Here is a 27,267-nt window from a genome sequence, read left to right as displayed (position 1 = left end):
ACGTTGTTGCACAGTATCTACCATCTACCCCTTGAACTCACCATGGAAAGTTGCCTTAACATCAACTGCTTTGTAATGTTTCGAAACATTACACCTGGAAGATATTGGACTCCTCCTTGCTGGCAAATCAGACCACTTCCAAAAGACGTGGTCTGCATTTATTGACTTACTACAAGTATAAGGTGCAACAGTAATTTAAAAAATAAATGGTGCCAGGATCTGGTAATGGGGATGAAAAATATGAAGTTGGTATATCCCTTTTTGCGTGGTTTTTTATAATGGAGCAATTGTTTCTCTTTTTTTCTTTCTTTTCTAGGGTCTATTTCTTAACTTTCTTCTCTAACTCTTTCTCAAATGGGCTTTTATCCCCCAACACTTTCTCGCACTATCACGACTCTCTCTCACTTTCTTTACTTTCTTTATTTCTATCTTTCTCAAAGCTCAAAAAATGAAGCGGTACAACAAATGTAATAAGATATATGTGGCTTGTACTACTGTAACCTATTGTTTTTTAAATCAACTGCTTTGATAACTTATCAACAACATGGTATTTTTGATTGCTTTTTAAAAAATATCGTCCACCTTCTCTGCAGGACAAGTTGTAGTGTTTGCTGTTATTTTGTAAGATTAATATGTATTACCACCCACGGCTTCAGTGTATCCTTCATTTCTTTCTTTCTATTTTCAGCCCTGGAACCCGCAGTGGCAGCTGTTCACCATCCCCAGACACGTACTCCCTTTACTGTTATCCGTGCACCTGGGGAGACTGCAAGGCTACAGATTCTTCCAATCGTCCGTTGTCAGGGAATATTTCGTCGAATATCCAGAATGTACAGACTTCCTGGTCGGATCCATGGGGATATTCAAATAGTGTTCAAAGTGTGATTAGTGGGCGATCCACACCAAAACTATCCGGAGACACTTCCTTCAGAAGTTATTACAGTTGTCCTCGATTGAAGCCACCAAGCTCTCAGAAGCGGTTTGCACCCTTTGGAGCATTAAACCCATTTGCCAACTCTACCTACACATCCAGTCCATCAGCAACAGATTGGTTAGAATCTTCTGATCATTACAAGTCCCCATCTGCTACGCCAGAGCACTTTGATTCAATTGGTCTTTCTGTCAGCCGTAGCTCTACTCCTGATCCAGTCTCCGGAGATATGAGGTACAATCAGGAGTACCGACACTGCGTGCAGGATTCATTGTACAAACAGTCTGAGAGCATATCTTGCCCTGTCCCACCACCGCGGCCTCCAAAGGTTTGTGATTCAGACAATACCATCATCCAAAGTACAGCGTCTCTTTCTCCCACTGTTGTAAGAGGTGCTGAGGGTGGTGTAACAAGGGTCTATCTCACCCAGGGTGTTATTGAAGCTCCTCCAGCATCGTCTCGGAGTAATGCAGAGATAGCTGTCTCCCTCCCTTCATCTAATACATCGGGTATGCCCAGATTAAATGGTAGTGACTTGTATTGGCACCCACCATCTGACCTATCTACTCTTTCTATGGAAGAAGTCTCCAGATGCCTAAGATTCATTGGCCTTTCAGAGGATGTGGTGACATTCTTCGTTCGTGAGCGCATTGATGGGAATATTTTCGTTCAGCTGACTGAGGAGATTCTGTCTGATGATTTTAAACTCACAAAACTACAAATGAAAAAGATCATGCAGTTTATCAAAGGCTGGAGACCTAAGATTTAACCTACCGGCAATTCCTTGTTTTTTAAGTGGGTAAAGGTTTAACTCTTTAACTTGTAGAAGAAACTTCTAATAATTTGAAAGACATGGTGAACAGCACCTCCGGATGTTTAAAATGATCCAATATATTTGTTGGCCGTTTATGTTATGTACTGTGAAGAATGTGTTATCAAACTGTAGTATCCGTTGTTGGACTCTTTGCTACCCTTTCCCTTCAAATTATCAAAAGTATTAACTGCATAATTTACTAGGTGCAAATATGAGTTAAAGAGTTAAATTATTGTTGAACTGCAGTTAATGCTGCCTTGTTGGGACTAGAATAGTCTTCAAGTTTGGAATCTTCAGTTTATCCAAACGCAGCCTGTTTCCATAAATGTTTAAAGTGCTTCAACGATGGAATGTTGAAACACAATTTCCAGTTTTTAAAATTTTTTAATCACTTAACTACTACTGTTTGTGTTACTAAGGATGAATTAGATTAATGGTGGATAAATTATTTCTAATATTTACAGAACATACTAATAAAACTGTGGGATTCTATTAAATAAATATTTTTGTGTTACCTACCTTTATTTTTTTGCACGTGTGGATTCCATAATCCCCCCCCCCCCCCCTCACCCCCACCCACCCCCCACCCACCCCCTAACCCACCCCCCCACCCCCACCCACCCCCTAACCAAACAAAAATAGAAAGCACAGGAAAATGTTCATAGCTGGTAAAGTGGATCTTGTGCAGCATGTAGTTATTACTGAAAGTTAGGAGGAAAAAATAAGGCACATATCTGTGAGGCAAAGTGCAGTTGCCCTTTGCTGTGTAGTGCACTACAAACGCCTATAATTTAGTACATTGTTTAAGCCAGTAATTTGATCTAAAAATGTATCGTTCTAATCACTACTGTCTTAAATCTGTATAGTCTGTTATTTGTGGAAGACAATTAATTATACGTTTAATGGCTTTGGTTTTTTCAAGTAATTTTTTGGGAAATTTCTGTATATTTATGGACAAGCAAATTTTCTCCTTGTAGATGTTCATCTTGACATAATTTTCTTTTTTAACAATGAAGGTTGATAATACTATAACTGTACGGAAATGCCCATTTATGCATAATTTAATCTATACAAACCAATACAGATAATACATGACAAAAAAACAAACTATGCATAATGTTGCTGTTTTACTGTCTGATGCTTTCTATTTGCACAATAAGCTTTTTTTTTGCTTCTGAGAATACTTAATATCTGATTTATCTCCCACGAATCACGATGAATATCTTATAACCTTCAATTTATTTTTCGTACTGAATTATTGTCAGTGGCTGGAGATAAAGTTGCTTTGGTTTGACTGTCACAGAGGACTAATTTGGATAGGAGCAGTAAGCAGGCATGAGGACTGTAGTTCAAATGAACTCAATGAGTTGTAATCTGCCTGTGGAACATCAGCTATGTTCATTATGTTGATTTCAGCATCCAACAATGCACACTTGAAGCTTTGGTTTGTCAGCAGAGGGTCTAATTTTGCACTGCTTGAAGCCAGTCCGAACCTTTTGAAGCAACCAGTAGTACAGTAAACCCTTAAGTAATGGAGGGGATTTTGTTCCTGAAATAGCTGAGAATACCATTTATTCCCATCTGCGTTTACTTGCAGCAGAGTTTGCAGAACAGAAATAGATCAACATTTTCTGGGATATGCACCCGGGATCCTCCCAAGGCAAGATATCAAATGGATAAGGTAGAGCCACCATCCCCGTACTGTTAATGGTACATTTGAAATGTAGGAGTGGAATAATTGGGCGAGGATCCTCCAGAGGTCCAAATTCATTGTGTTGTTTCCCTCATTAGCAAAATAAGTTATGTTAAAAGTCTTGTCAATCCATATTAAGGGCTAGAATCCCTCTGAAATGTACATGATGGTAGAGGAATATGGTACATCAATAGAAGTGGGCTTCAACTGCACCTTGGTGAAACCACAGAAGTGAGAGTTAAGAGTCATTTTAGAGATCACTACGTTAGTAGAAGACTTGGCACAGAATGGGAGAAAAAATAATTTGCAGACTACTGGCAGTTTCCATGGAGAACAGAGAGGATTCTTGTTTTCTTATGCACAGCTGAACAAGAAACCTGCTGTATGGCCTGTGTAAAGGATTTTAGAAGAGACTAGAATAAGTGGGGACCAGGCCTGGTCCCCCAACCCAATATTCCACCACTCACGCATAGCCCCCAACTGTGCAGGCGCGGTTGATGGGTTCCCATTGTGACGCCCCCCCTCCCCCATTGTCCTTCCCCCCCATGCCCTCCCCCCACCCCCCCCCAACCCCCCCCCCCCCACCCCCCCCATCCACTCTTCGCGGCTCTCCGGCAGCGCAGCCATTCCCGCCCATTAGGTTCCCATTGTGACGTAGAACACGTAGATATACACAGCTGACGGGGTTGTGGGGGCGGGAGGTGTGGGGGAGGGGGGGTGGGGGGGAAGAGGGGAGGAGAGGGTGTGGGGGGAGGGGGTGTGTGGGGGAGGATGGGGTGGGGGGGAGGGGGTTGTGTGGGGAAGCGGGGTGTGAGGTGGGGGGGAGGTGGGGTGTGGGGAGGGGGATATGGAAGCGGGGAATGGGGGAGTGTGGGGGGAGGGGTGTGAGGGGAGGGGGTGTGGGGGGAGGGAGCTGTGGGGGGAAGGGGTGTGGGGGGAAGAGGGGATCTGGGGTAATGGTGTGGGCAGGAGAGGGGATGGGTGTGTGGGCGGGAGGCATGTGGAGGGGAGGGGGGTTTGTGGGCGGGGGGAGGGGAGGGGTGTATGTGGCAGGGGGGTGTATGTAGGACGGAGGGTGTGTTTGGGTGTGGGCTCAGCGGCTCAGACCACACTCACCGGCACCAGGACCCGGCTCCGGACTCACTCAGCGGCTCCCGGCTTGTCGTGGTGGTCGCCGCCATTCGCGGACACAGCCCCCGCCCGCGAGCACAGCCTCCCCTGCAAACACAGCCTCCCCCGCAAACACAGCCCCCGCCGCCCGTGAACACAGCCCCCCCGCCCGCGAGCACAGCCCCCCCCGCGAGCACAGCCCCCCCCCGCAAACACAGCCCCCCCACAAACACAGCCCCCCCCGCGAACACAGCCCCCCCGCCCACGAACAGAGCCACCTCCCCCCCCCGCGAGCACAGCCGCCGCCCGCGAACACAGCCCCCGCCCGCCCGCCCGCGAACACAGCCCCCGCCCACACTCTGCCCACTCCGCTCCTTCAGCTTTATTCTCGCCGCCGATGATTGACAAAAGGGGCGGCGCCGTCCCGGCGAATGACAGAAGAGAAGATCAATAACTTTTGTAATATTTCACTGATCGGAACAAAACTAGATGCACTTGCAACACAGGAGAATGGCAAGTAAGGTGGTGCAAAATCGTAGCGCTATCGGGTACTGTTTTTGCGCAAATTTAAAAACAACGCAAACCGCAAGAGGGCAAGATGAGAGTTTTATAAGTATACTAGACCAAGTGCAGACCCGTTGGGTCTGTTCCCCCAACGTGCGGTTGTGGGAGGGGGTGGCAGCATGCAGCGTCACACACACTAACTATCCCCCCCCCACGCACTCACGCTAATTACCCCCCTTGATATTATATTAATATTATTAATTTGCTCCTTTTACCCCATAACCACCCTATCTACTGACACATAGCCCCCAACTTGCAGTCACATCTAGAGAGGGGGGGAGGGGGTAGAGAGTGAGGGCAGAAAGAGAAGTGGCAGAGACAGAGACACAGAGAGAGGGGCAAGAGTGAGAGGGGGGTGGAGAGGAGGAGAAGAGGGAGGGTGGGTGAGGGGGGAAAGGTGGGGGAGGAGGAGAGAGAGAGAGGGTGAGAGTGAGGGGGAGGGGGGGAGCAGGGAGTGGGAGGGAGGGTGGAGGGAAGGGGGTAGGGGTGTGTGGAGGGGAGGGGGGTTTAGGGGAGGGACGGTGGGGGAGGGGATGGAGGGGAGGAGGGGGAGAAAAAGAGGGGAGATAGGGGGGAGAGGAGAGGGGGGGGAGAGGAGAGGGGGGTAGAGGAGAGGGGGGGAGAGGAGAGGGGGGAGAGGAGAGGGGGGGAGAGGAGAGGGGGGGGGGGAGGAGAGGGGGGGGAGAGAGGGAGAGAGAGAGTGCCTTTTTACTTCAACCCAAACCCCCCAAACAACCATTTGCAGGCATTGCTTACTCACAGTTGTGTAGACATTTGTTCAGTCATTCAGAGCTCAGAGTACCCTCCAGCTTGCAGACACTGATTGAGGCACACCACTTCCTGGTTTTATAGTCCCTCCCCCTCCCTCCAGCGGGGGCAGCAGAAAGAATGGGGAATTTTGTAAAAACATTAATATCTCTGTCATTTTTCATCGACGGGAAAAATCCTTGGCACACACGCGGCGGAGGGGGGCTCTGAGCGAGGTGGCCAAAAATGACGGCCATAGGTGGTGGCGTCCTCTCGGAAATCGCAGCACAGATGGCCAAAAGCGGTCAAGAACAGAGATTTAGTAATATAGAAGATAGATAGATGGTCAAAGAGATGAATACTCAATATGAGGCTCTAGCTATGCCGCATTAAGTTCAACAGGGTCGTACACATGGTTAGAGTTAGTCATCTCAAATTACATGCACTACCAGTTACTTTATAAGATTTCTTATACAAAGAAAATGCTGGATGTATTCAGCTGGCCAGGGCTATATTAGTGGAGAGAGAATTTGTAAACGTTTGTCTTTTGAGTTTGAGTTTTCAATGCTTCTACTAATCTTTTTGCCTGGTTAATAAATGGAGCATTAAAAAGCTATCACTCTCTCTCACATGCGCACATCCAACCTTTGATCTGTCAAACATTTAAATATTCACATCAGCAGTGGCATGAAAGCGCAGCGGTAAAGTTGCTGCCTTAGCGCCAGAGACCCGGGTTCGATCCAGACTACAGGTGCTGTCTGTACAGAGTTTGTATGTTTTCCACATGGGTTTTCCCTGTCTCCGGTTTCCTCACGCATTCCAAAGACGTACAGGTTTGTAAATGACTGTGGTAAAGATTGAGTGTAGGAAAGTGTCTGGGCTTGGGGGTTGCTGATTGGCACAGTCTTAGTGGGCCAAAGGGCCTGTTTTCATGCAGTATCTCTAAACTAAACTAATCTGGTGTAGTGATCAATTATAAAATTTAGATTAGCAAACCATGATACTCCAGAAATATTGCAATACCTACAAAATCAACCAAAGAAATGGTGAACAGTTTCTAAACTATATAAAATGCCAGCAGGGTGGGGTAACAATAAATGTGATATAACAGTGCCTGCTGTTCTCTTTCTTAAATTTGTTACCATTGACTTTAATATTTCTGGTTAAATAATTAGCACCTAATATGGTGCAAACGTTTCAAAGCACCAGATGTATACATTGCAATGGATGAATTTGTGAATAGAGCATGAAACAGCACCATCCACTGGCTCCTCACATGCAACTTCAGGTTTCTATTCGACAGGTTTGTTTTGAGGCAACATCATATTTTTAGACTATTTGTAACAGTATTGTCATATTTTGGTAAATATGTTAATAATTGGCTGAATTTGAATTTAAAATTTGATGCAGATTATTTTAAATTTCAAGAGTATAATTTTTTATGCATGCTAATTAACTTCAATTGTGCAATTTATGTTGGAAATTTCTAAAGTTTACAGATCATATGAAATTCAGGAAAGAATAAAGTGGAAAGTGGTTTCTCGTCAAAAGGTAATTAGCTGGAAGTTTGCAGCATACACGTAAGTAAAGCTGAACTCATATTTGGAGATGTGATTGCATGTTTCCAGGGTTTTGATGTTTAAGACTTCATAGAGAGGGAGGTAAAAGAAGTTGCTCTACTGATTGGGGTGAATGTTGTCTTAACACTTAGAGTACACACTGGAGGATTCATCTGCTGAGGCATAGGCGGGTTTAAAAATAAGACAGGTGCAAGCACTCAAATGAGATTATACTATAAATCTCCTAATAGCTGGAGGGAAACAGAGAAACAGATATGTAGACATATTGTAGAAAGATGAAACAGCTACAGGTTTGTCATAGTGGTTAACTTTAACTTCACCGATACTGACTGGGACATAGTGAATGGATGAATGCATAGTGCATTAGATGGAGCAGAATTTGTTAGGCATATCCAAGGGGGTATCCTGAAACAGCATGTGGATAGTCCAACTTGAGAAGGGACAATACTGGACCTTGTGTTGGGAAACGAGCCAGATGACTGGTGTTTCAATGGAAGAGTATTATGGGAACAGTGATTAGAACTCCATAAACTCCATAGATAATTATGAATAAGGATAAGTCTTGACCTTGGCGGAAGGTACTAAATTGGGGGTAAGGCAGATTGCAGCATTATTAGGCAGGAGTTAGGGAGAGTAAATTTGGAGCAGATGTTATTTGGTAAGTCCACATCTGATATGTGGGAGTTATTTAAAGGCCAGCTGATCAGAGTTCAGGATCGGCATGTTCTATTAAGAAGGAAGGATAAGGATGCAAGGTAAGGGAACCTTGGATGATCTGAGGTTGTAAATGTGGTCATAAACAAAAAGGAAGTGTATAAGGTTTAGAAAGATAAAATCATATGGAGTCTTTGTGTACTAGTCATGTCTCTACTATTTATTTCATTCCCCTACATGTTTTTCCTCTACCTGCTAAATTTTTGTAAGGTGTCCTTGAGACTCTTGAAAGGCGCCCATAAATAAAATTTATTATTATTATTATTATTATTTAAGGAACATAAAGCAGGCATGAAATAACTAAAGTGATCATAAGAGGCCATGGAATATAATTGTTTAAAAAATCCACGGCACTGGCTAACCACAGGGAATGTAGAACTGCTCAAAGATAAAGGGGGGAATATGTGCATGGAGTCAGAGGTTGCAGATGAGTACATTGCATCTATATTCATCATGAAGAAGGGCATGGACGACAGTGAGATCAGTGTAGAGAATACTAAATACGCTGGGACAGTTTGAGATCAAAAAGGAGGTGGTGTTAGAACTCCTGAAGAGCATTAAATTGGATAAATCCCTCGTGCCTGATGGGACCTATCCCAGTTTATTGAGAGGCAAGTGAGAAGTTTGCAGAAGTCTTGAAGATCTTTGTATCTTCTCTATTCGCATGCGAGATGATGGAGGATTGCAGAGTAGCCCATGTTGTTCCTTTGTTTATGAAGGGAAGTAGCTATACTTGAGGAAATTATAGGTCGGTGAACCTCATGTCAGTGGTTGGGAAGCTGTTGGAGAGAATTCTTCAGAATAGGATTTGCTCTCATTTAGATGAGAATGGTCTAATTAGGGAGCCGCGTGACTTGTACATGGCAGGTAATGTCTAATGAACTTCAGTGAGGTTTTGTTTTGAGGTGGTGGCAAAGGTGATTCATGAGACTATGGCAGTGGATGTTTTTACATGGATTTGAGTAAGGCATTCGATAAAGTCCCTCCTCGTAGGCTGATTCAGATTAAGATGTCATATCCATGTCATTTGGGTTCACAACTGGGCTACTACAAGAAGACACAGCATAGTGGTGGGTGTTATTCTCGCTGATAGTCTGTAACCTGTGGAGTTCCACAGAGATCTGTGATAGGACCTTTGTTGTTTCTGATAAACATAAACGAGTTGGATGTATATGTATATAGATTGGTTAATAAATTTGCAGATGAATGAATGAATAGGTTTATTGGCCAAGTATTCACATACAAGGAATTTGCCTTGGTGCTCCGCCCGCAAGTGACATGACATACAGTGATAGTTAGGAATGAAACATATAACATTAAACACTAATAATAAAACATTATTGATTAAACATTAATTAAATAAAATTCCAGAGCAAAAGGAGGCTACAGATTTTTGTTATTGAGTAGAGCTACTATTCGTGGAAAAAAGCTGTTTTTATGTCTGGCTGTGACAGCTTTGATGATCCGGAGTCGCCTTCCAGAGGGAAGTGATTCAAAGAGTTTGTGGCCAGGGTGAGAGGGGTCAGAGATGATCTTGCCCGCTCGCTTCCTGGCCCTTGCAGTGTACAGTTCGCCAATGGAGGGAAGGTTACAGTCAATAACCTTCTCAGCTGATCGGACGATTCGTTGCATCCTCCGGATTTCGTGCTTAGTGGCTGAGCAAAACCAGACCATGGTGGAGAAGGTGAGGACAGACTCTACGATGGCCGTATAGAATTGGACCATCATTGCCTGTGGCAGATTGTGCTTCCTCAGCTGCCGCAGGAAGTACGTCCTCTGTTGTGCCTTTTTGATTGTGGTGGCCCCCCCATTTAAGGTCCTTGGAGATGACGGTTCCTAGGAACTTAAAAGACTCCACAGATGTGACTGTGGTGTTGTTGATGATGAGTGGGGTGAAGGGAGGGGGAGCTCTCCTAAAGGCTACAATCAATTCCACTGTCTTAAGAACATTGAGCTCCGGGTTGTTGCAACGGCACCAGGACATCAGCTGTGTCACTTCCTGTCTGTTGGCAGATTTCTCCCCATCCTGGATCAGTCCAATCAAGGTTGTGTCAGCCACAAACTTGAGAAGCTTGACAGAAGAGTCAGTGGACGTGCAGTCTTTGGTAGAGTAGAGGAGAGGGGAGAATACGCAGCCTTGCAGTGCTCCTATGCTGAGGTTTGCGGGTCCGAAATGTGCTTTCCCAGCCTCATATGCTGCTTCCTGTCTGTCAGGAAGCTGTGATCCACCAACAGAGGGATTCAGGCACAGTCAACTTGGAAAGTTTGGAGTGTAGTAGCTCTGGCACAATGGTGTTGAATGCAGAGCTAAAATCAACAAACAAAATCCTCGCATAGGTCCACTGGCAGTCTAGGTGCTGGAGGATGAAGTGCAGGCCCAGGTTGACTGCGCCATCCACAGATCTATTGGCCCGATATGCAAACTGCAGTGGGTTTGTGATATTTTTCAGCTTGGCCAGCACAAGTCTTTCAAGGGTCTTCATGATCTCAGAGGTCAGTGCGACAGGCCTGTAGTCATTAAGACCAGTAATCCTTACCTTTTTGGGTACAGGGACAATAGTGGAGACTTTGAGGCAGGCAGGGACAGTACAGGTTTGCAGGGACTGGTTGAAAATGTCTGTGTAGACCGGTGCCAGTTGTTCAGCACAGAGCTTGAGAGTAGAGAGGGAAACATTGTCCAGTCCGGCTTCTGAACAGCCTCTCCACCTCCTCTATTTTTATTGTTGACTGGACTAAGTGGGACCCATTGGGTTCGTCACACGGGAGGCCTGGTTCCCCAACACAATATTCCACCACTCACCGATTCTCCCAACGCAATATTGCACCACTCATCCATAGCCCCTAACTGCGCAGGCGCTGCTCATTTCCCCTCATCCCTGAGCACTCCCTCCCCCTCCTCTTCATGTGTGGGAGGGGAAGGAAGTGGGGTGTGTGGGAGGGGAGCAGGGTTGTGTGTGGATGGGGGGGGGGGGGGGGTTGGAGGAGGGTGGTGTGGGGGGAGGGTGGTTGTGGGGTGAGGAGGGGTATGGGGTGTGTGGCGGGGGGGAGGTGTGTATGTGGGCTGGAGGGGTGTGGGAGGGAGGAGGAATGTGGGAGAGGGGTGTGTGTGCGTGTGTGTGTACGGGGAAGGGGTGTGTGGGGGCATGGGGGGGGGGTTGTGTTGGGGGGGAGGGGTGTTTGGGGGGAGGGGGGTTGTGGGGGCAGGGGAGAGTTGGGGGAGAGGGGTGTGTGGGCGTGGGGGGATTGTGTTGGGGGAGAGGGGTGTTTGGGGGGAGGGGGGTTGTGGGGGCAGGGGAGAGTTGGGGAGAGGGGTGTGTGGGCTTGGGTGAGAGCTCGGAGAAAAGACGGAGAAGAGCCATGGGGGAGAGGGGGGCATCACGGGGGAGAAGCCAGAGGGGTAGTGGCTGGAATTGGTGGTGTGATGGGGACTCACAGCGGGTGCTAATCGTTCTCCTCCGCCGGGATCAGAGTCTCCGCTTTCTGTTTGGCGACATGTCCGACTCTGGGCTGGGCTGGGTCTCCCACACTGGGTCGCGTCTCCGACGCTAGGCTGCTGCTTGGGAAGTCCGGTTGGAAACCTCCGCTGGCCATCCTCAGCTCCAATAAAGACGCGATGGCGCAGGAAGGGGCGGACCATCCCGGGGAGTGACAGGGGAAGATACTATCCGCGCGGCGCTGACTGGCAGAAGAGATCGATCTGCGCATGCGTGGTTTTAAAGATTTTTATACCTTGCTAACTTTTACGACATTCAACCGATCGGAACAAAACTTTGTGGACTCGCAGCACAGGAGAACAGCGAGTGAACTGGTGAAAACTAGCGCCAATAGAAAGACCGCCAAACCGGAAGATAACAAGATCAGCGTTTTAGTTACGTTTAGATGATGGAGAAGTGATGTTGTGCAGCACGGAGGGGGTCGATAGCGAACATAACCGCAATCTTTTGTAGTCAGACTGTAATTGGATGTTAAGTGGTGATTGGAGAGGGGTTGGTGGGAAAGGGTCCAGTCTTTTCAGTAGGTGCTTGCTTTAAGTAGGTGTGAAGTGGTGATTGAGGAGGAGTGGGTGTAGAAGGGTCCAGTCTTTGGAGACTGGGGTCTGGCTGTGTTGGTTGGGGAGGGGGTGCCAGGGTTACGTTTCTGCTTGTCAAAACTGCAGTAGAACTCATTCAGGTCGTTGGTCAGCTGACGATTGTCCAAAGAGCAGGGGAGGCTTTCCTCTTGTAGCTGGTGATTTTTTGCAAGCCCTTCCAAATTGAAGAAGAGTCACTAGCTGAGAACTTGCTCAACTTCTCAGAGTACCTTTCTTTGGCAGCTCTGATTCCACTTCTCAGCTTGTACTTGGCCTATCTGTAGAGGTCTGCATCCCAGCTGCAGTAGGCTTCCTCTTTAGACTGCCTAAATTGGTGGAGTTGTAAACTGTGAGAAAGGTTGTCAAAGTATACAGCTGTAGAAATGGCAGATGGAGTTTAATTTGAGGAAGTATGAGATGTTGCACTTTTGGATGTTGAATGTAAGCGGAATAGTCTCCAGTTAATACGACATCCTGAACAGCAATGATGTACAGCAGGATATTGGGGTCCAAGTCCGTCATTCCCTGAAAGTGGAGTGGTAAAGATGCATGGTATGCTTACCTTCATCAGTTGGGCCACAGGGGTCAGTCAGTAAGTCACGTTGCAGCTTTATAGTACATTGATTAGGAGCATTGTGCGCAGTTCAGGTCATCTCATTACAGAAAGGATGTGCAGGCTTTGGAGAGGGTGCAGAAGAGGTTTATTATGCATGAATTAGAGGGTATTAGCTAGTAGGAGAGATTGCACTAATTTGGATTGTTTTCTCTTGCATATCAGAGATGGAGGGGAGACCTGATAACATTTTATAAAATTATGAGAGGCGTGGATAGGGTATACAACATATTTTTCCCAGGGTGTATAGGTTGAAGACTTGAGGGCATTGCTTTAATGTCAGAGGGGGTAAGTTTAAAGAATATGCATGGGGCAAGTTTTTTTAATTTTTTTTTTAGTTTTTTTAAACAGAGTGGGGGTGCCTGGAAGGCAGATATGAGAGTAGTATTTAAGAGGCTTTTAGATAGGCTGATGGATATGCAGGGAATAAAGTGATATGGATCACGTGCAGGCAGAGGAGATTAGTATGACTTGGCACAAACATTGTAGACAGAAGGGCCCTTTCTCTTCTATATTCCATGCTGAAGGATAGCAAGTGAATAAGTAGGGGTCTCATGATAGATCATAGAGGGGCAAAGATGTATCAGTCAGAAAAATGGATAGTGACAGAGATAATGGCCATGAGAGTAGAAACAAATCAATCCCTCTCACAGCTGGAGAGTATTCTGGAGACAGAGGAGTGTAGATTTGGGAAATGACAATATATTCAAGGTGGGATGGTAATTTGCCAATTCAGATGTTGGGTTTTTCGTGGAGAGTCAAGGATAGCAGTTTTGAAAGTAACTTTAGCAGTTCAGGAGAAAATTTCATACAAGACGGGGAAGGATGTTGTGTGACATTGGGAGATCAAAGGCAAGAGGAAAGTCCATGACAAATTCAAAATCAGAAATTAGCAGGCCTTGAGCCAAAAAAGTATTTCTCAGACTTTGTAACAAAGCAGTTTGACTTGCATACATAGAAACATAGAATATAGGTGCACGAGTAGGCCATTCGGCCCTTCGAGCCTGCACCGCCATTCAATATGATCATGGCTGATCATCCAACTCAGTATCCCGTACCTGCCTTCTCTCCATACCCCCTGATCCCTTTAGCCACAAGGGCCACATCTAACTCCCTCTTAAATATAGCCAATGAACTGGCCTCAACTACCTTCTGTGGCAGAGAATTCCACAGATTCACCACTGCGTGAAAAATGTTTTTCTCATCTCGATCCTAAAAGATTTCCCCCTTATCCTTAAACTATGACCCCTTGTTCTGGACTTCCCCAACATAGGGAACAATCTTCCTGCATCTAGCCTGTCCAACCCCTTAAGAATTTTGTAAGTTTCTATAAGATCCCCCCTCAATCTTCTAAATTCTAGCGAGTACAAACCGAGTCTATCCAGCCTTTCATCATATGAAAGTCCTGACATCCCAGGAATCAGTCAGGTGAACCTTCTCTGTACTCCCTCTATGGCAAGAATGTCTTTCCTCAGATTAGGAGACCAAAACTGTATGCAATACTCCAGGTGTGGTCTCACCAAGACCCTGTGCAACTGCAGTAGAACCTCCCTGCTCCTATACTCAAATCCTTTTGCTATGAATGCTAACATACCATTCGCTTTCTTCACTGCCTGCTGCACCTGCATGCCTACTTTCAATGACTGGTGTACCATGACACCCAGGTCTCGTTGCATCTCCCCTTTTCCTAATCGGCCACCATTCAGATAATAGTCTACTTTCCTGTTTTTGCCACCAAAGTGGATAACCTCACATTTATCCACATTATACTGCATCTGCCATGCATTTGCCCACTCACCCAGCCTATTCAAGTCACCTTGCAGCCTCCTAGCATCCTCCTCACAGCTAACACTGCCCCCCAGCTTCGTGTCATCCGCAAACTTGGAGATGTTGCATTCAATTCCCTCGTCCAAATTATTAATATATATTGTAAATAGCTGGGGTCTCAGCACTGAGCCTTGCGGTACCCCACTAGTCACTGCCTGCCATCCTGAAAAGGACCCGTTTACTCCTACTCTTTGCATCCTGTCTGCCAGCCAGTTCTCTATCCACATCAATACTGAACCCCCAATACCGTGTGCTTTAAGTTTGTATACTAATCTCTTTCTGAACGCCTTCTGAAAGTCCAGATATAACACATCCACTGGTTCTCCCTTATCCACTCTACTAGTTACATCCTCGAAAAATTCTATAAGATTCGTCAGACATGATTTACCTTTCATAAATCCATGCTGACTTTGCCCTATGATTTCACCACTTTCCAAATGTGCTGCTATCCCATCTTTAATAACTGACTCTAGCAGTTTCTCCACTACCGATGTTAGACTAACTGGTCTGTAATTCCCCATTTTCTCTCCCCCTCCCTTTTAAAAAAGTGGGGTTACATTAGCTACCCTCCAATCCTCAGGAACTACTCCAGAATCTAAAGAGTATTGAAAAATTATCACTAATGCATCCACTATTTCTGGGGCTACTTCCTTAAGTACCCTGGGATGCAGCCTATCTGGCCCTGGGGATTTATCGGCCTTTAATCTTGAAATAGATGGTTGAGAAGAGACAACGGGAGGTGTCCACATTGGTCTTAGAGAAGTCCCAATGCAACACGAGAGTACATTCTGCCAGCAGATTTCTGCCAGCAAGACTTTCTTCCCCTCTTATTAGACAACTGAACAGTCTTCCCATAAGTTACTAGTTAATCTGATCTTCAAACTTGTCTTCATTGCAGATACTGGGCTTTTTCTCTGAAAAGCTACAATGCTGTAAAACTATATTCTGCACTCTGGTATTTTCCTCTTTGCACTCCCTATTGAACTGGTGTGCAGTGTGATAGTATGATCTAATTTAATTAGGTAGCATGTAAACAAAACAAACAAACAAATCCGTATACCTCAGCATTCGTGACAATAACTAATAACAGTACACATTTTTCAGGAAAGGTGGGAATGTTAATTAATGCTATTTTCTCTTAAAGTTGTAATCATGATAAAACTGGGGTTTATGATTAGGCTAAACCACCGTTTTGGGTTTGGAATGTTTTTAATTCAGTGATAGGATCAGATCTTGCCATATCTACTTCACCTCAAAATAAACAATGGATAAGCTTTTTGTAGCTTGTCTGCTCAATATAAATTAAACATTCTTATTTAAATTCAAATGGTATTTGCCAAATTGGAATATTACTGTTATTACTGGTTAGTAAGAGAAGAGAATTATCTTCAACTGAGATTACCAACTCAAAATGTTACTTCTAAACATGACTATGCCAATTTAGCTACCAAGGGGAAAACAATAGTGTTTTTTTTAGATTATTAAAACATAGCATTGGAATAGCTTTATTGCTACCTTAAAAAGTAGACAAAACTGCTATGAATGTACCTGGCTCCACAGAAAAACATTTAAAATTAAGTACAAAATTGAACAGCAGTGTTTAATATGTAGAAGTAATACCTAATAAATTGTGATTGAAGGCACTAATCAAAACTGACTGAAACATCCACGAGTTTAGACTGCACGTCATTTAATATGAAATAAATCAATAGTTCAGATAAAACTAGATCATGTATACAAGAGAAGCCTAATTGCAACCTTTTTAGAGCGGTCACATTCAGCAATTATGTACATGTTTAATGATTTAATTTTGTTATGTAAATAAAAGTAGAAACTTATTTTAGTGACGGAATTTCTTGCTTTCATCCTTGGCATAGTCCAGCAGCATCTGGCAAGGTGTGAACTCAGCACCAAAAACATTTTCATATTTTAACAGCTTGTCAACCAGTTTGCTTGCTCCATAGGAATCTACAAATTTGAAAGGTCCTAAAGAGAATGAAATCCCATAACAATTAGTTGCAATATGAATAATATCAGGGCTGATACTTAATTTTATGCTATTATTGTTCAATAGAATAAATGCTGATTTATTATGCATCAGTCATGAACTTACAATGAAATTAATTTTACTTACAAAAATAGATGAAAACTCTTACCAAGTTTATAACCCTCAAATCTAGCATTCCTCATCTTGTGGATCCCCGATTTCCTTTTGTCCATCATTGAAGAGTTTTGTTTTACACACAACCAAGTTTACACTACAGGTGCACAACCTTTTATCCGAAAGCCTTGGGACCAGACACTTTTCGTAATTCAGAATTTGTCGGTCTTCGGAATGGAATTTTTTTAGCGTAGATTTTAATGGCTGGCTCAGTGGTAGAGTGCTCGGCTCATATCCGCAAGGTCGCGAGTTTGCGCCTTGATCCTGGCAGTTACTCGATCGCGAGTTTGAGTCTTCAATGTCGTTTTTTCTTGCAGAATAAATGTTTGTATGAAATACAGTGTAGGAGAAGTGTACTGACTGTGTGGGCAGAACTTTGGAAGTGATTGCCCACCAGTCTAAAAAGCCGCTGTGACTCCCTGTCCCTGGGATAGCAGGGGGCGATCAAACAGCACTATACCCCCCTCCCCCTCCAACTCCAGAGGAATCCGCTCCCCGATGGGCCGCTACCAAAGATCATAGAGGAGCTCCTCTATGATCTTTGGCCGCTACAGCGACAAGTGGCAGTTCGCCCACAGCCCGAGCTGCGCCCCCTCATCCGCCACCCCAAGAACAAGACGTACCTTGCACACCATCAGCTTCTGCCCCTACGTGTTCCTCTGGAGTTGGAGCGGAGCGGGGCTGGGCTGGAGTTGCTGCTGGCTGTGGGTCTCTGGGATCTCCGTGCTTGCAGTGGGCCTGGGGGTCGGTGGGCGGCGGTGGGAGCTGTGGACCTACGGACCTACCTCCGTGGAGCTAGCCAGCTTCGGAGCGTGGAGAGTTGCGGGGGCGAGCTGCTGCGACCCGACTCCGGTGGATGGTGACACCGGGAGCTCGCGGGTCTCCGGTGGGAGACTGCTTTGCGGGGCACCGGCAGCGGCGACTTCTCCCGCCCGAATTACGGGGTTGAGAGCAAACATCATAGAGGTTGAGAGTGACCTGGAGGGGGGCCTTACAACGCCCGGCGCGGCTGTAAATTGCCGCGGACTTGCTAGCGCCCGCCGGGGGCTCCAACATCAAGACCGGGGCAGGGCCCTACTCTCCCGGCGTGGCTTTGAGTGGCCGCTCCCCGATGGGCCCCTACGACGCCCCGAGCTGCGCCCCGTCATCCGCAACCCAGGTTCCTCTGTAGTTGGAGTGGGGCTGGGCTGGGCTGCTGTTGGCTGTGGGTCTCTGGGATCTCCGTGCTTGCGGTGGGCCTGGTGGTCAGTGTCCAATTGGTCCTGACACGGTCCTGCTGCAATCGCCGACGTGAAGACAGTGCAAAGCCCCCGCGCCGGTGCAATGGGCGGGGAGCTGGAGAGGGGAGGGAAGGGGTCACACACATGGCCGGGAAGCAGAGGGGTGTAGGTGGGGTGATACTGAAGCGAGCGACAATCTGCTGCTGCCTGCCCGCTGAGTTAAAAAGTTCCCACGCAAGACTCACGAAACACTGTATATCGTGAGTCTACCATGGGAACTTTTTAATTCAGCGGGCAGGCAGCAGCATATTGTCAATTATTAACCCTCCCGCGCAATATACCCTCATCTTCTCTTTTATGAATGGGGATTTAGTTCCCCTTTCTTCGAGGACCGACCGGAGGTTCCACTGTCACCTCTGCGGGCCGCCCTCGGTGAACGTTTTCAAGGACCTTTCTTCAAGGACCGAAAAAATGGCCGCTATTCGGAGGTTTTCGTTATTTGGATCTTCGGATAAAAGGTTGTGCACCTGTATAATGATTTTAACTGAATTGGATATTTTTTTTACAGAAGAAGACCAAGTAGCCAGTTGAGAGGGTGGAAGAGGAGAGGGATGGTGTCTTTCTGTTTAAGAAGGAACTGCAGGTGCTGGAAAATCGAAGGTACCATGGTGTCTTTCTCACTGGTTCAGATTGACCGGCAGACCCCTTACCTTAAATTATGTATTCAAAAGGGAACTGCAGATGCTGGAATATCGAAGGTACACAAAATTGCTGGAGGAACTCAGCGGGTGCAGCAGCATCTATGGAGCGAAGGAAATAGGCGACGTTTCTTCGGCCCGAAACGTCGCCTATTTCCTTCGCTCCATAGATGCTGCTGCACCCGCTGAGTTCCTCCAGCAATTTTGTGTACCTTAAATTATGTAGTTTGGCAGGGCAGGTAATTATGAGTTGTGGGGAAGATCCCCCAGGGAAACTTGTCAGGTTAAAATTGGCTTGTTAAAACCAACATTAATTTTCTTCTTTAAAACAAAACGTTAATTTCAGATGTGATTAATATGTTGTGAAAATTGCATTTAGATGAGTCCTAGTATTTGTCTTTTGTAGTAGCTGATTTTTCCCCCATAGCTGTCACATTGTTTCTTCCACTCCAATAGAATTATAGACACCTCTATGGCATCATCTATTCAAATTGGGAATGGTCAATACAAATCATGTTATTATGATTTGATGTATAGATTTAAAATTTGATGCAATGATTTTTTAAGATTTAGTTTCAACAGTATTTGCCTACAATATTTTAAACATTAAGTAACATTTTGCATTCAGAAAAAAAATCTAAAGATCAAACAGTTTGCATATCAACCAAAATGCATTTGCTGAATCTAAAATGTCATCAATAAATATTTTGAAATATCAAATTGAATATTTGACGAGCAGTTGAAAACAACGTTGTCCAGAGCTCACGCATTGCCAGCATTCTTTTTTTCAAAATTACACTACCCCAGAAAAGTCCGATTTAAGAAAAAAAAAAACTTTACCTCCAAGGCGCGGTGGGAACCCCAGGCCAAAAACAGCTCCAATATCTCCTTCAATTGGATTACTTAATATTTCTTCTTGAAGGCACAATACTGCCTCATTCACAAATCTCGACACCAAACGCATTTGAATATCTTCATCTGTGGAACTACGGTGAAAAACAAAATTAGTAAACTTCTTTACAAAATAAAGACCCTATAAGGATGATTCCTCTGACGCCAACTGATGAAATTAAGGACAATACCAAATTGAGAGAAAATATATAATATTTCCAGAATTAGAGGCAGACCCCAAGATGGGGAAAAATTTAGAAACCCATAAAATAGGATTGAAATATAATGAGGGGAAAATTAAAATCGAGAGCCTTATTAGAGAGGGTGCAACACTGGAACCTCCTATTTGGGACTGATGTGGGGTAAGTGACTGAAAGAATACGTCTCCTTGAAGATCAGTATGGGGTTTTTTCTGTCAGAGTTGGGGAGGTGTTTATATGAATATTTCCCATCTGTTGCTACTGAGGAGAACGTCATGTAAGCTCCGGAATTGAGGCATAGGAGTTGTGATGTCTGACATCAGATGCAATTTACCAAAGAGGAAGTACTGCCTATATTAAAGTGTATAAATCCCCAGAAGCTGGCCACGTGCATCCTCACACCTTGCAAGAAACTAGGGAGGAAATTGAGGAGGCCCTTGCAAAAATACTTGCATCACCTTTCACCATAGATGGTGGAGGAATTACCTTATTGAGGTATACACAGAATCATGAGGGGCATGGATAAACTGAACACCAACAGTATTTTACCCCAGGGTAGATGATTTCAAAACTAGAGAACATAGTCTTAAGGTGAGAGATTTAAGAGGGACTGACTTTTTCACTCAGTGTTGTTCGTATCTGGAATGAGCAGTTGGAGGAAGCTATAGAAGCAGATACAGTTGCAACTTCTATAAGACATTTGAACAGATATATGGAAAGGGCTTAGTGTTCTATTAGCCAAATGCAAGCACATGGACTAGCCCAGTACGACACTTGGTCTGCATGGACAAGGTGGGCTGAAAGACCCGTTTCTGTGCTGGATAGCTCTAGGACTTCAAGTATTGTATGAAACTGTTCAATTTGTTCCTTGGACAAACTTACTGCGATAGGAAAAACATGGTGGCTACCTGCAGGTTTCTACATCTAATAATTAACAGATGAAAACTGTATTTAGAGCCAGTTGTATTTAAACAAATTAAACATCCACTTATTGACAATTTACATTCACATAATTATTTTAAGGCACTTCACAAGGGCATTGGCAAATATATTGGAACTGGGGAACAATAGCAGAGTAAGAAGCATCTTAATGCAGGAAGATGTGGAGGGGTTGAGGAATTTGTGAGAGAATTCCAGAGCAAAAGGCTCAGCAGCTCAAGACATGGCCATTAGCAAATTTGCAGATGACACAAAGCTGGGTGGCAGTATGAACTGTGAGGAGGATGCTATCAGAATGCAGGGTGACTTGGACAGGTTGGGGGAGTAGGCATATGAAGTTTAATGCGGATAAATGTGTGGTTATCCACTTTGGTAGCAAAAACAGGAAGGCAGATTACTATCTAAATGGCGTCAAGTTGGGGAAAGGGGTGGTACAACGGGATCTGAGGGTCCTTGTACATCAGTCTATGAAAGTAAGCATGCAGGTACAGCAGGCAGTGAAGAAAGCGAATGGCATGTTGGCCTTGATAACAAGAGGAATCGAATATAGGAGCAAAGAGGTCCTTTTGCAGTTGTACAGAGCCCTAGTGAGACCACACCTGGAGTATTGTGTGCAGTTTTGGTCCTCTAATTTGAGGAAGGACATTCTTGCTATTGAGGGAGTGCAGCGTAGGTTTACAAGGTTAATTCCCGGGATGGCGGGACTGTCATATGCTGAGAGAATGGAGCAGCTGGGCTTGTACACTCTGGAGTTTGGAAGGATGAGAGGTATCTCATTGAAATATATAAGATTATTAAGGGCTTGGACACGCTAGGCAGGAAACATGTTCCCGATGTTGGGGGAGTCCAGAACCAGGGGCCGCAGTTTAAGAATAAGGAGTAAGCCATTTAGAACAGAGACGAGGAAACACTTTTTCTCACAAAGAGTGGTGAGTCTGTGGAATTCTCTGCCTCAGAGGGCGGTGGAGGCAGGTTCTCTGGATGCTTTCAAGAGAGAGCTAGATAGGGCTCTTAAAATAGCAGTCAGGTGACATGGGGAGAAGGCAGGAACAGGGTGCTGATTGGGGATGATCAGCCATGATCACATTGAATGGCGGTGCTGGCTCGAAGGGCCAAATGGCCTACTCCTGCATCTATTGTCTATTGTCATGGGGAGGGGTGAAGAAATGAAAACCAGTGAAGTATTTAATCTGGTGTAATGGGGTCCCTGGATGGCTGAGGGAGAAGGTAGAGGGACAAATTACACCTCCTACGATTATTGGGGAAAGTACTTGCAGAGGGGATGTTTTTCGTGGGAAGGAATGAGCGAACCAAGGAGTTGCAGAGGGAGCAGGTTCTACAGAAGGCAGAACAGTTTGGGGTTGGGAAGATGTTACCTGTGGTGGCATCATGTTGATGATGGCGGAAATGTCAGAGAATTATGCATTGGATGCAAAGGCAGGTGGGGGTGAAGGATAAGGACCAGAAGAACTCTATCCTTGTTCCGTCTCAGAGGATGGAACGGAGAGCAGAACTAGAGGAGACTTGGGTGCGGGATCCATCTGTGGCAGCGTGGGAAAACCATGTTTACTGAAGAAAGGGGATGTTCTCGAATGGAAAGCCTCATCTTCGGAGCAGATGTGATGGGGATGGAGAACGTACAGGAAAACATTTTTGTAAGAGGCAGGGTAGGAAGAAGTGTAGTCCAGATAACTGGAACTCGGTGGATTTGTAGTAAACCTCACTACTAATTCCCATCCTGCACTTAAATTCACTTGGATCATCTCCCACCCATTTCTTGATCTCACCGTCTCCATCACAGGAGATAGACTATCGACTGACATCTATTATAAACCTACTGACTACAACAGCTATCTAGCCTACACTTCTTCCCACCCTGCCCCCTGCAAGGACTCTATCCCCTACTCCCAATTTGATGTCTCATTTTCACACCTTACCCTTTCTTATCTAAGTGTGTTCCTCTCCCCGACTCTCAGTTTGAAGAAGGGTCTCGACCCAAAACGTCAACCATTCCTTCTTTCCAGAGATGCTACCTGTCCCACTGAGTTACTCCAGCATTTTGTGTCTATCTTCAGTCAATACTCTGTCCACATGATGGAGACAGAGAGATCAAGAAATGATGTCCGAGATAGAATAAGTGAATGTGAGGGCAGGGTAGAAGTCAGTGGTAAAATTAATTAATCAACGAGTCTGCACGGGTGCAGGAGGCAACCCCGATGCAGTGATTAATATAGCGGAGAAAGAGATGGGGATGGTGCCAATATACATTTGGAACAAGGAGAATAATAAATACTAAACTGTTTGATGTAACAAACAAAAAGGGAGGTATAGTTGGGGCTCATGTGAGTGCCCATGACTATACCAAAGAGGAGGTACTGCCTATATTAAAGAGAGGAGTCAAAAGTGCGAGGACAAGTTCCGCCAGGTGGAGGAGAGTGTTAGCAGAGGGAAACTGATTGGATCTCTGTTCAAGGAAGAACTCAAGGGTATTGAGTCCTGGTGGGGGACGGAGGTGTAAAGGGACTGGACATCCATGGTAAAGAGAAGGCGATGGAAGTCTAGGAATTGAAGGTTATTGAGGTGTCTTTGATATATTTGAAGGATTCATAAAATATTTTGCATTTTACTTACGTTTCAGGGTTTGAAGGGATTTTGAAGCGTTCCATTATTTCCTTAGCACCTGGATTCACATTTTTGGCCCTTACACCTGGCTGGTAAAGATAGCAACCTTTGCCAGCCTTACGACCTGAAAAAGCAAATTTAAAAGTGGATTTGAATCCATTGTTTCCAATAAATATATGAACCATGGACATAAATGGTAATACAGTACTTTATTTATATTTTTTATTTTTAAATTGGGCATCTTCGTATACCACTCATCTAACATGAATAATTCCTCTTCATAATAAACCTAATTATAAATTCATAAAGTCATCTAATAATTTTCTGTGTGAAAGGAGAAGATTACATGAAATGGAAGAGGCAACAGAGAGGAAGCCATGGAATGATGTAGCTCTGACAACAGAGTTTCTCAGAGCTAGTAGAAGTACAAAGAGAGTCGTAGTCAGTCTTTTTCATGAATAAGCAGTGAAAGATTGTGTTGTTAGGAAAGAAAAGGGATAGAATTCACTTATTTTTGTTGTATGAACAAAAGGTTTTAAATAGAAATAAATGATTTGATCATTTGAGTACATCATAAGCTGCTGTGATAAAGGTAGAGGATCAACATTGCAAAATGATAACAAAGGAAAGTGCAAAAAACTTTATTTGATAGCTTGCAGTAAAGTATTAGTGTAAACCGAGCATTGATATCAATGCAAGGACACGGGAATCAATTTAGGATGTCAGGACCAGTATGATTTTCGTTGAAATGACAGTGACATATTTAAGGATGAATATATAGATAACAGATTCTTCCAAAAACAATAGATGCAAAAAGTCGTTACAAAAGCAACAGCAAAGAAAACTGGAAAATAAACCAGCTGGTCAATTATGAAAGAATCGGCTGATATTAAGGTCCAGATTTATTCTTGATACAAAACAGAACCTCAACTCCAAAACTTGACTGTATACTGTGACACAGTTAGGTGCAAGGGGAATCAAACAATTGTTAAATAGACACCAAGCAGGAGAGAAGGAACTACCCACTATCCAAAGCATACCACCTCATATGTGAAACACGGTGGTGGGGGTGTTATGGCCTGGGCATGTATGCCTGCTGAAGGTACTGGCTCACTTATCTTCATTGATGATACAACTGCTGATTGTAGTAGCATAATTAATTCTGAAGTGTACAGACACATCCTATCTGCTCAAATTCAAACAAATGCCTCAAAACTCATTGGCTGGTGGTTCATTCTACAGCAAGCCAATGATCCCAAATACACTGTTAAAGCAACAAAGGAGTTTTTCCAAAGCTAAAAATTGTCAATTTTTGAGTGGCCGTCAATCACCTGATCTGACCGTCCAAAACAAGCATAAGCTAAAGATGGCTGCGATACAGGCCTGGCAGAGCATCACCAGAGAAGACACCCATCACCCAGTGATGTCCATGAATCGCAGACTTCAAGCAGTCATTACATGCAAAGGATATGCAACAAAATACTAAACGTGACTAGATTCATTTACATGACATTGCTGTGTCCCAAACATGGTGCACTGAAATGGGGGGGGGGGACGGGGGGGACGGGGGGGGGACTATGTATAAACACTGCTGTAATTTCCACATGGTGAAACCAAACTGACAATGTGCACTTTAACCACGTGATTTTTTTTAAATTACAAATCTCAAATTGTGGAGTACAGAGGCAAATAAATAAATGATGGGTCTTTGTTCCAGACTGTGGAATAAAGATCCAACAAATTATGGAGGGCACTGTATTATAGCTGATTTCACTTACCTAAAAATCCCTTCTCGACCATAGTTTTTAGTATTTCAACATTTCCACCTGCCATTCGAGAGCCAAAGACGCTCCCCAAATCCTCTGCAACATGCGCTGCTACATCAACACCAACCTCATCAATCAGTGTGGCAGTGCCTACAGGAAACCCGAAGGCAGTTGTGAGTCTATCCAGTTTCTTTGGATCACCAGTTTCCTAGAAATGTACATGGTTTGCATATCAGGTGCACATTTCAGAGAATGTCACGGTTAATGCACACTATATATTTGCTGCATTGCATCATAACATTATTTTACCAGATGGAAATATTAGGCTCATCTATTCAGTTCCACACAGTTTCAGTTCAACTAATATAGAGAAATACCATAAATAGCCTTCAAGAAAAATGTATCATCAAAATCCCCCAATTTTTGTCACCTTAAATTTAATAATTTTCCATTATTTGCTGGAACAAATATGTTACTAGGAATACTAAAATAAGATTATATTGTTTGTGACATTAGTTGCTAGTTTTTTTATATTTAGTCACATGTAATCAACATCAAGTACATATCCTATTTTTTGATACAATCCCTAAGTGGAAACACCCAGCACAGAACAAAAGTCACAGGATTTAATTTTTCTGTGAACATTTAATGTTTGGTAATATTAATTATGGCTTTGGATAAAAAATGTTAAATAGAAATATTTTAATTTAAGAATAAATGCATGTAAACATTTAAAGCAAGGAACACTGTTACAGCAGGGTATATAGTAAGACCTTGCATATATTTTCAATTGTTTATATGTTATGTTATAAAAGTAATAAAACTACCTGAATTAATCTTGATATAGTGTCATGGAGTCAGAGCTTGGAAATAGCACCTTCTGCTCAACGTGCCCACATCGACCAACATGTCTCACCTACCTGTCATATCCATGTGTCTGTGTAAATGTTTCTTACATGCTGCGATAGTACCTGCCTCAACTACTTCCTCTGGCAGTTTGTTCCATACACCCATCACCCTTTGTGTGAACCTATCCCTCAGATTCCTATTAAATCTTTCCACCCTCTCCTTAAATATAAAAACATAGAAAATAGGTACAGGAGGAGGCCATTCGGCCCTTCGAGTCAGCACCGCCATTCATTGTGATCATGGCTGATCGTCCCCAATCAATAACCCGTGCCTGCCTTCTCCCCATATCCCTTGATTCCACTAGCCCCTAGAGCTGTATTTAACTCTCTCTTAAATCCATCCAGTGACTTGGCCTCCACTGCCCTCTGTGGCAGGGAATTCCACAAATTCACAACACTCTGGGTGAAAAAAGTTATTTCTCACCTCAGTCTTAAATGGCCTCCCCTTTATTCTAAGACTGTGGCCCCTGGTTCTGGACTCGCCCAACATTGGGAACATTTTGCCTGCATCTAGCTTGTCCAGTCCTTTTATAATTTTATATGTTTCTATGAGATAATAATAATAATAATAATAATAAATTTTATTTATGGGCGCCTTTCAAGAGTCTCAAGGACACCTTACAAAAATTTAGCAAGTAGAGGAAAAACATGTAAGCGGAATGAAATAAATAGTAGAGACATGACTAGTACACAAATTAAAGACAGAATTCAATTCAAAACACAATACGAGGCAATTCAAGCACAGATGAAAAGGGAGGGGGACGTGGGGCTAAGGATAGGCTGAGGTGAAGAGATGGGTCTTGAGGCTGGACTGGAAGATGGTGAGGGACACGGAATTGCGGATCAGTTGGGGGAGGGAGTTCCAGAGCCTGGGAACTGCCCTGGAGAAGGCTCTGTCCCCAAAACTGCAGAGGTTGGATTTGTGGATGGAGAGGAGACCGGCTGATGTGGATCTGAGGGACCGTGAGGATTGGTAGGGGGAGAGGAGGTCAGTGAGATATGGGGATATCAGTGAGATATATATGATATATAAGATCACCTCTCATCCTTCCAAACTCCAGTGAATACAAGCCTAGTCTTTTCAATCTTTCCTCATATGACAGTCCAGCCATCCCAGGTATCAATCTCGTGAACCTATGCTGCACTGCCTCAATCACAAGGAGGTCCTTCCTCAAATTAGGAGACCAAAACTGTACACAA

At 44.3% G+C, this 27,267-nt stretch overlaps 2 protein-coding genes across 4 annotated transcripts in view; one reads left to right on the top strand and one right to left on the bottom strand.

Moving 5' to 3' along the window:
* Positions 1 to 2,264, top strand: part of garem2 (GRB2 associated regulator of MAPK1 subtype 2) — a 175,180-nt gene extending 172,916 nt beyond the window's left edge. For all 3 annotated transcript variants that reach the window (XM_033021414.1, XM_033021416.1, XM_033021417.1), the window contains one exon: positions 689 to 2,264. In XM_033021414.1, the coding sequence (XP_032877305.1) occupies positions 689 to 1,700 (1,012 nt within the window). In that variant the 3' untranslated portion in view covers positions 1,701 to 2,264. The remainder of the gene's footprint in view (positions 1 to 688) is intronic.
* Positions 2,265 to 16,331: 14,067 nt separating this feature from the next.
* hadha (hydroxyacyl-CoA dehydrogenase trifunctional multienzyme complex subunit alpha) overlaps positions 16,332 to 27,267 on the bottom strand; it is a 59,198-nt gene continuing 48,262 nt past the window's right edge. Inside the window, exons 17-20 of the mRNA XM_033021412.1 lie at positions 25,172 to 25,367; positions 23,403 to 23,517; positions 19,582 to 19,727; positions 16,332 to 16,648 (exon numbers count right to left, since the gene is read on the bottom strand). Of these exons, the coding sequence (XP_032877303.1) occupies positions 16,503 to 16,648; positions 19,582 to 19,727; positions 23,403 to 23,517; positions 25,172 to 25,367 (603 nt within the window). The 3' untranslated portion in view covers positions 16,332 to 16,502. The remainder of the gene's footprint in view (positions 16,649 to 19,581; positions 19,728 to 23,402; positions 23,518 to 25,171; positions 25,368 to 27,267) is intronic.

This window comes from Amblyraja radiata, chromosome 5 (assembly GCF_010909765.2).
Source record: "Amblyraja radiata isolate CabotCenter1 chromosome 5, sAmbRad1.1.pri, whole genome shotgun sequence".
In the NCBI taxonomy this organism is placed as follows: Eukaryota; Metazoa; Chordata; class Chondrichthyes; order Rajiformes; family Rajidae; genus Amblyraja; species Amblyraja radiata.
This window is presented reverse-complemented; position numbering and strand designations above follow the sequence as displayed.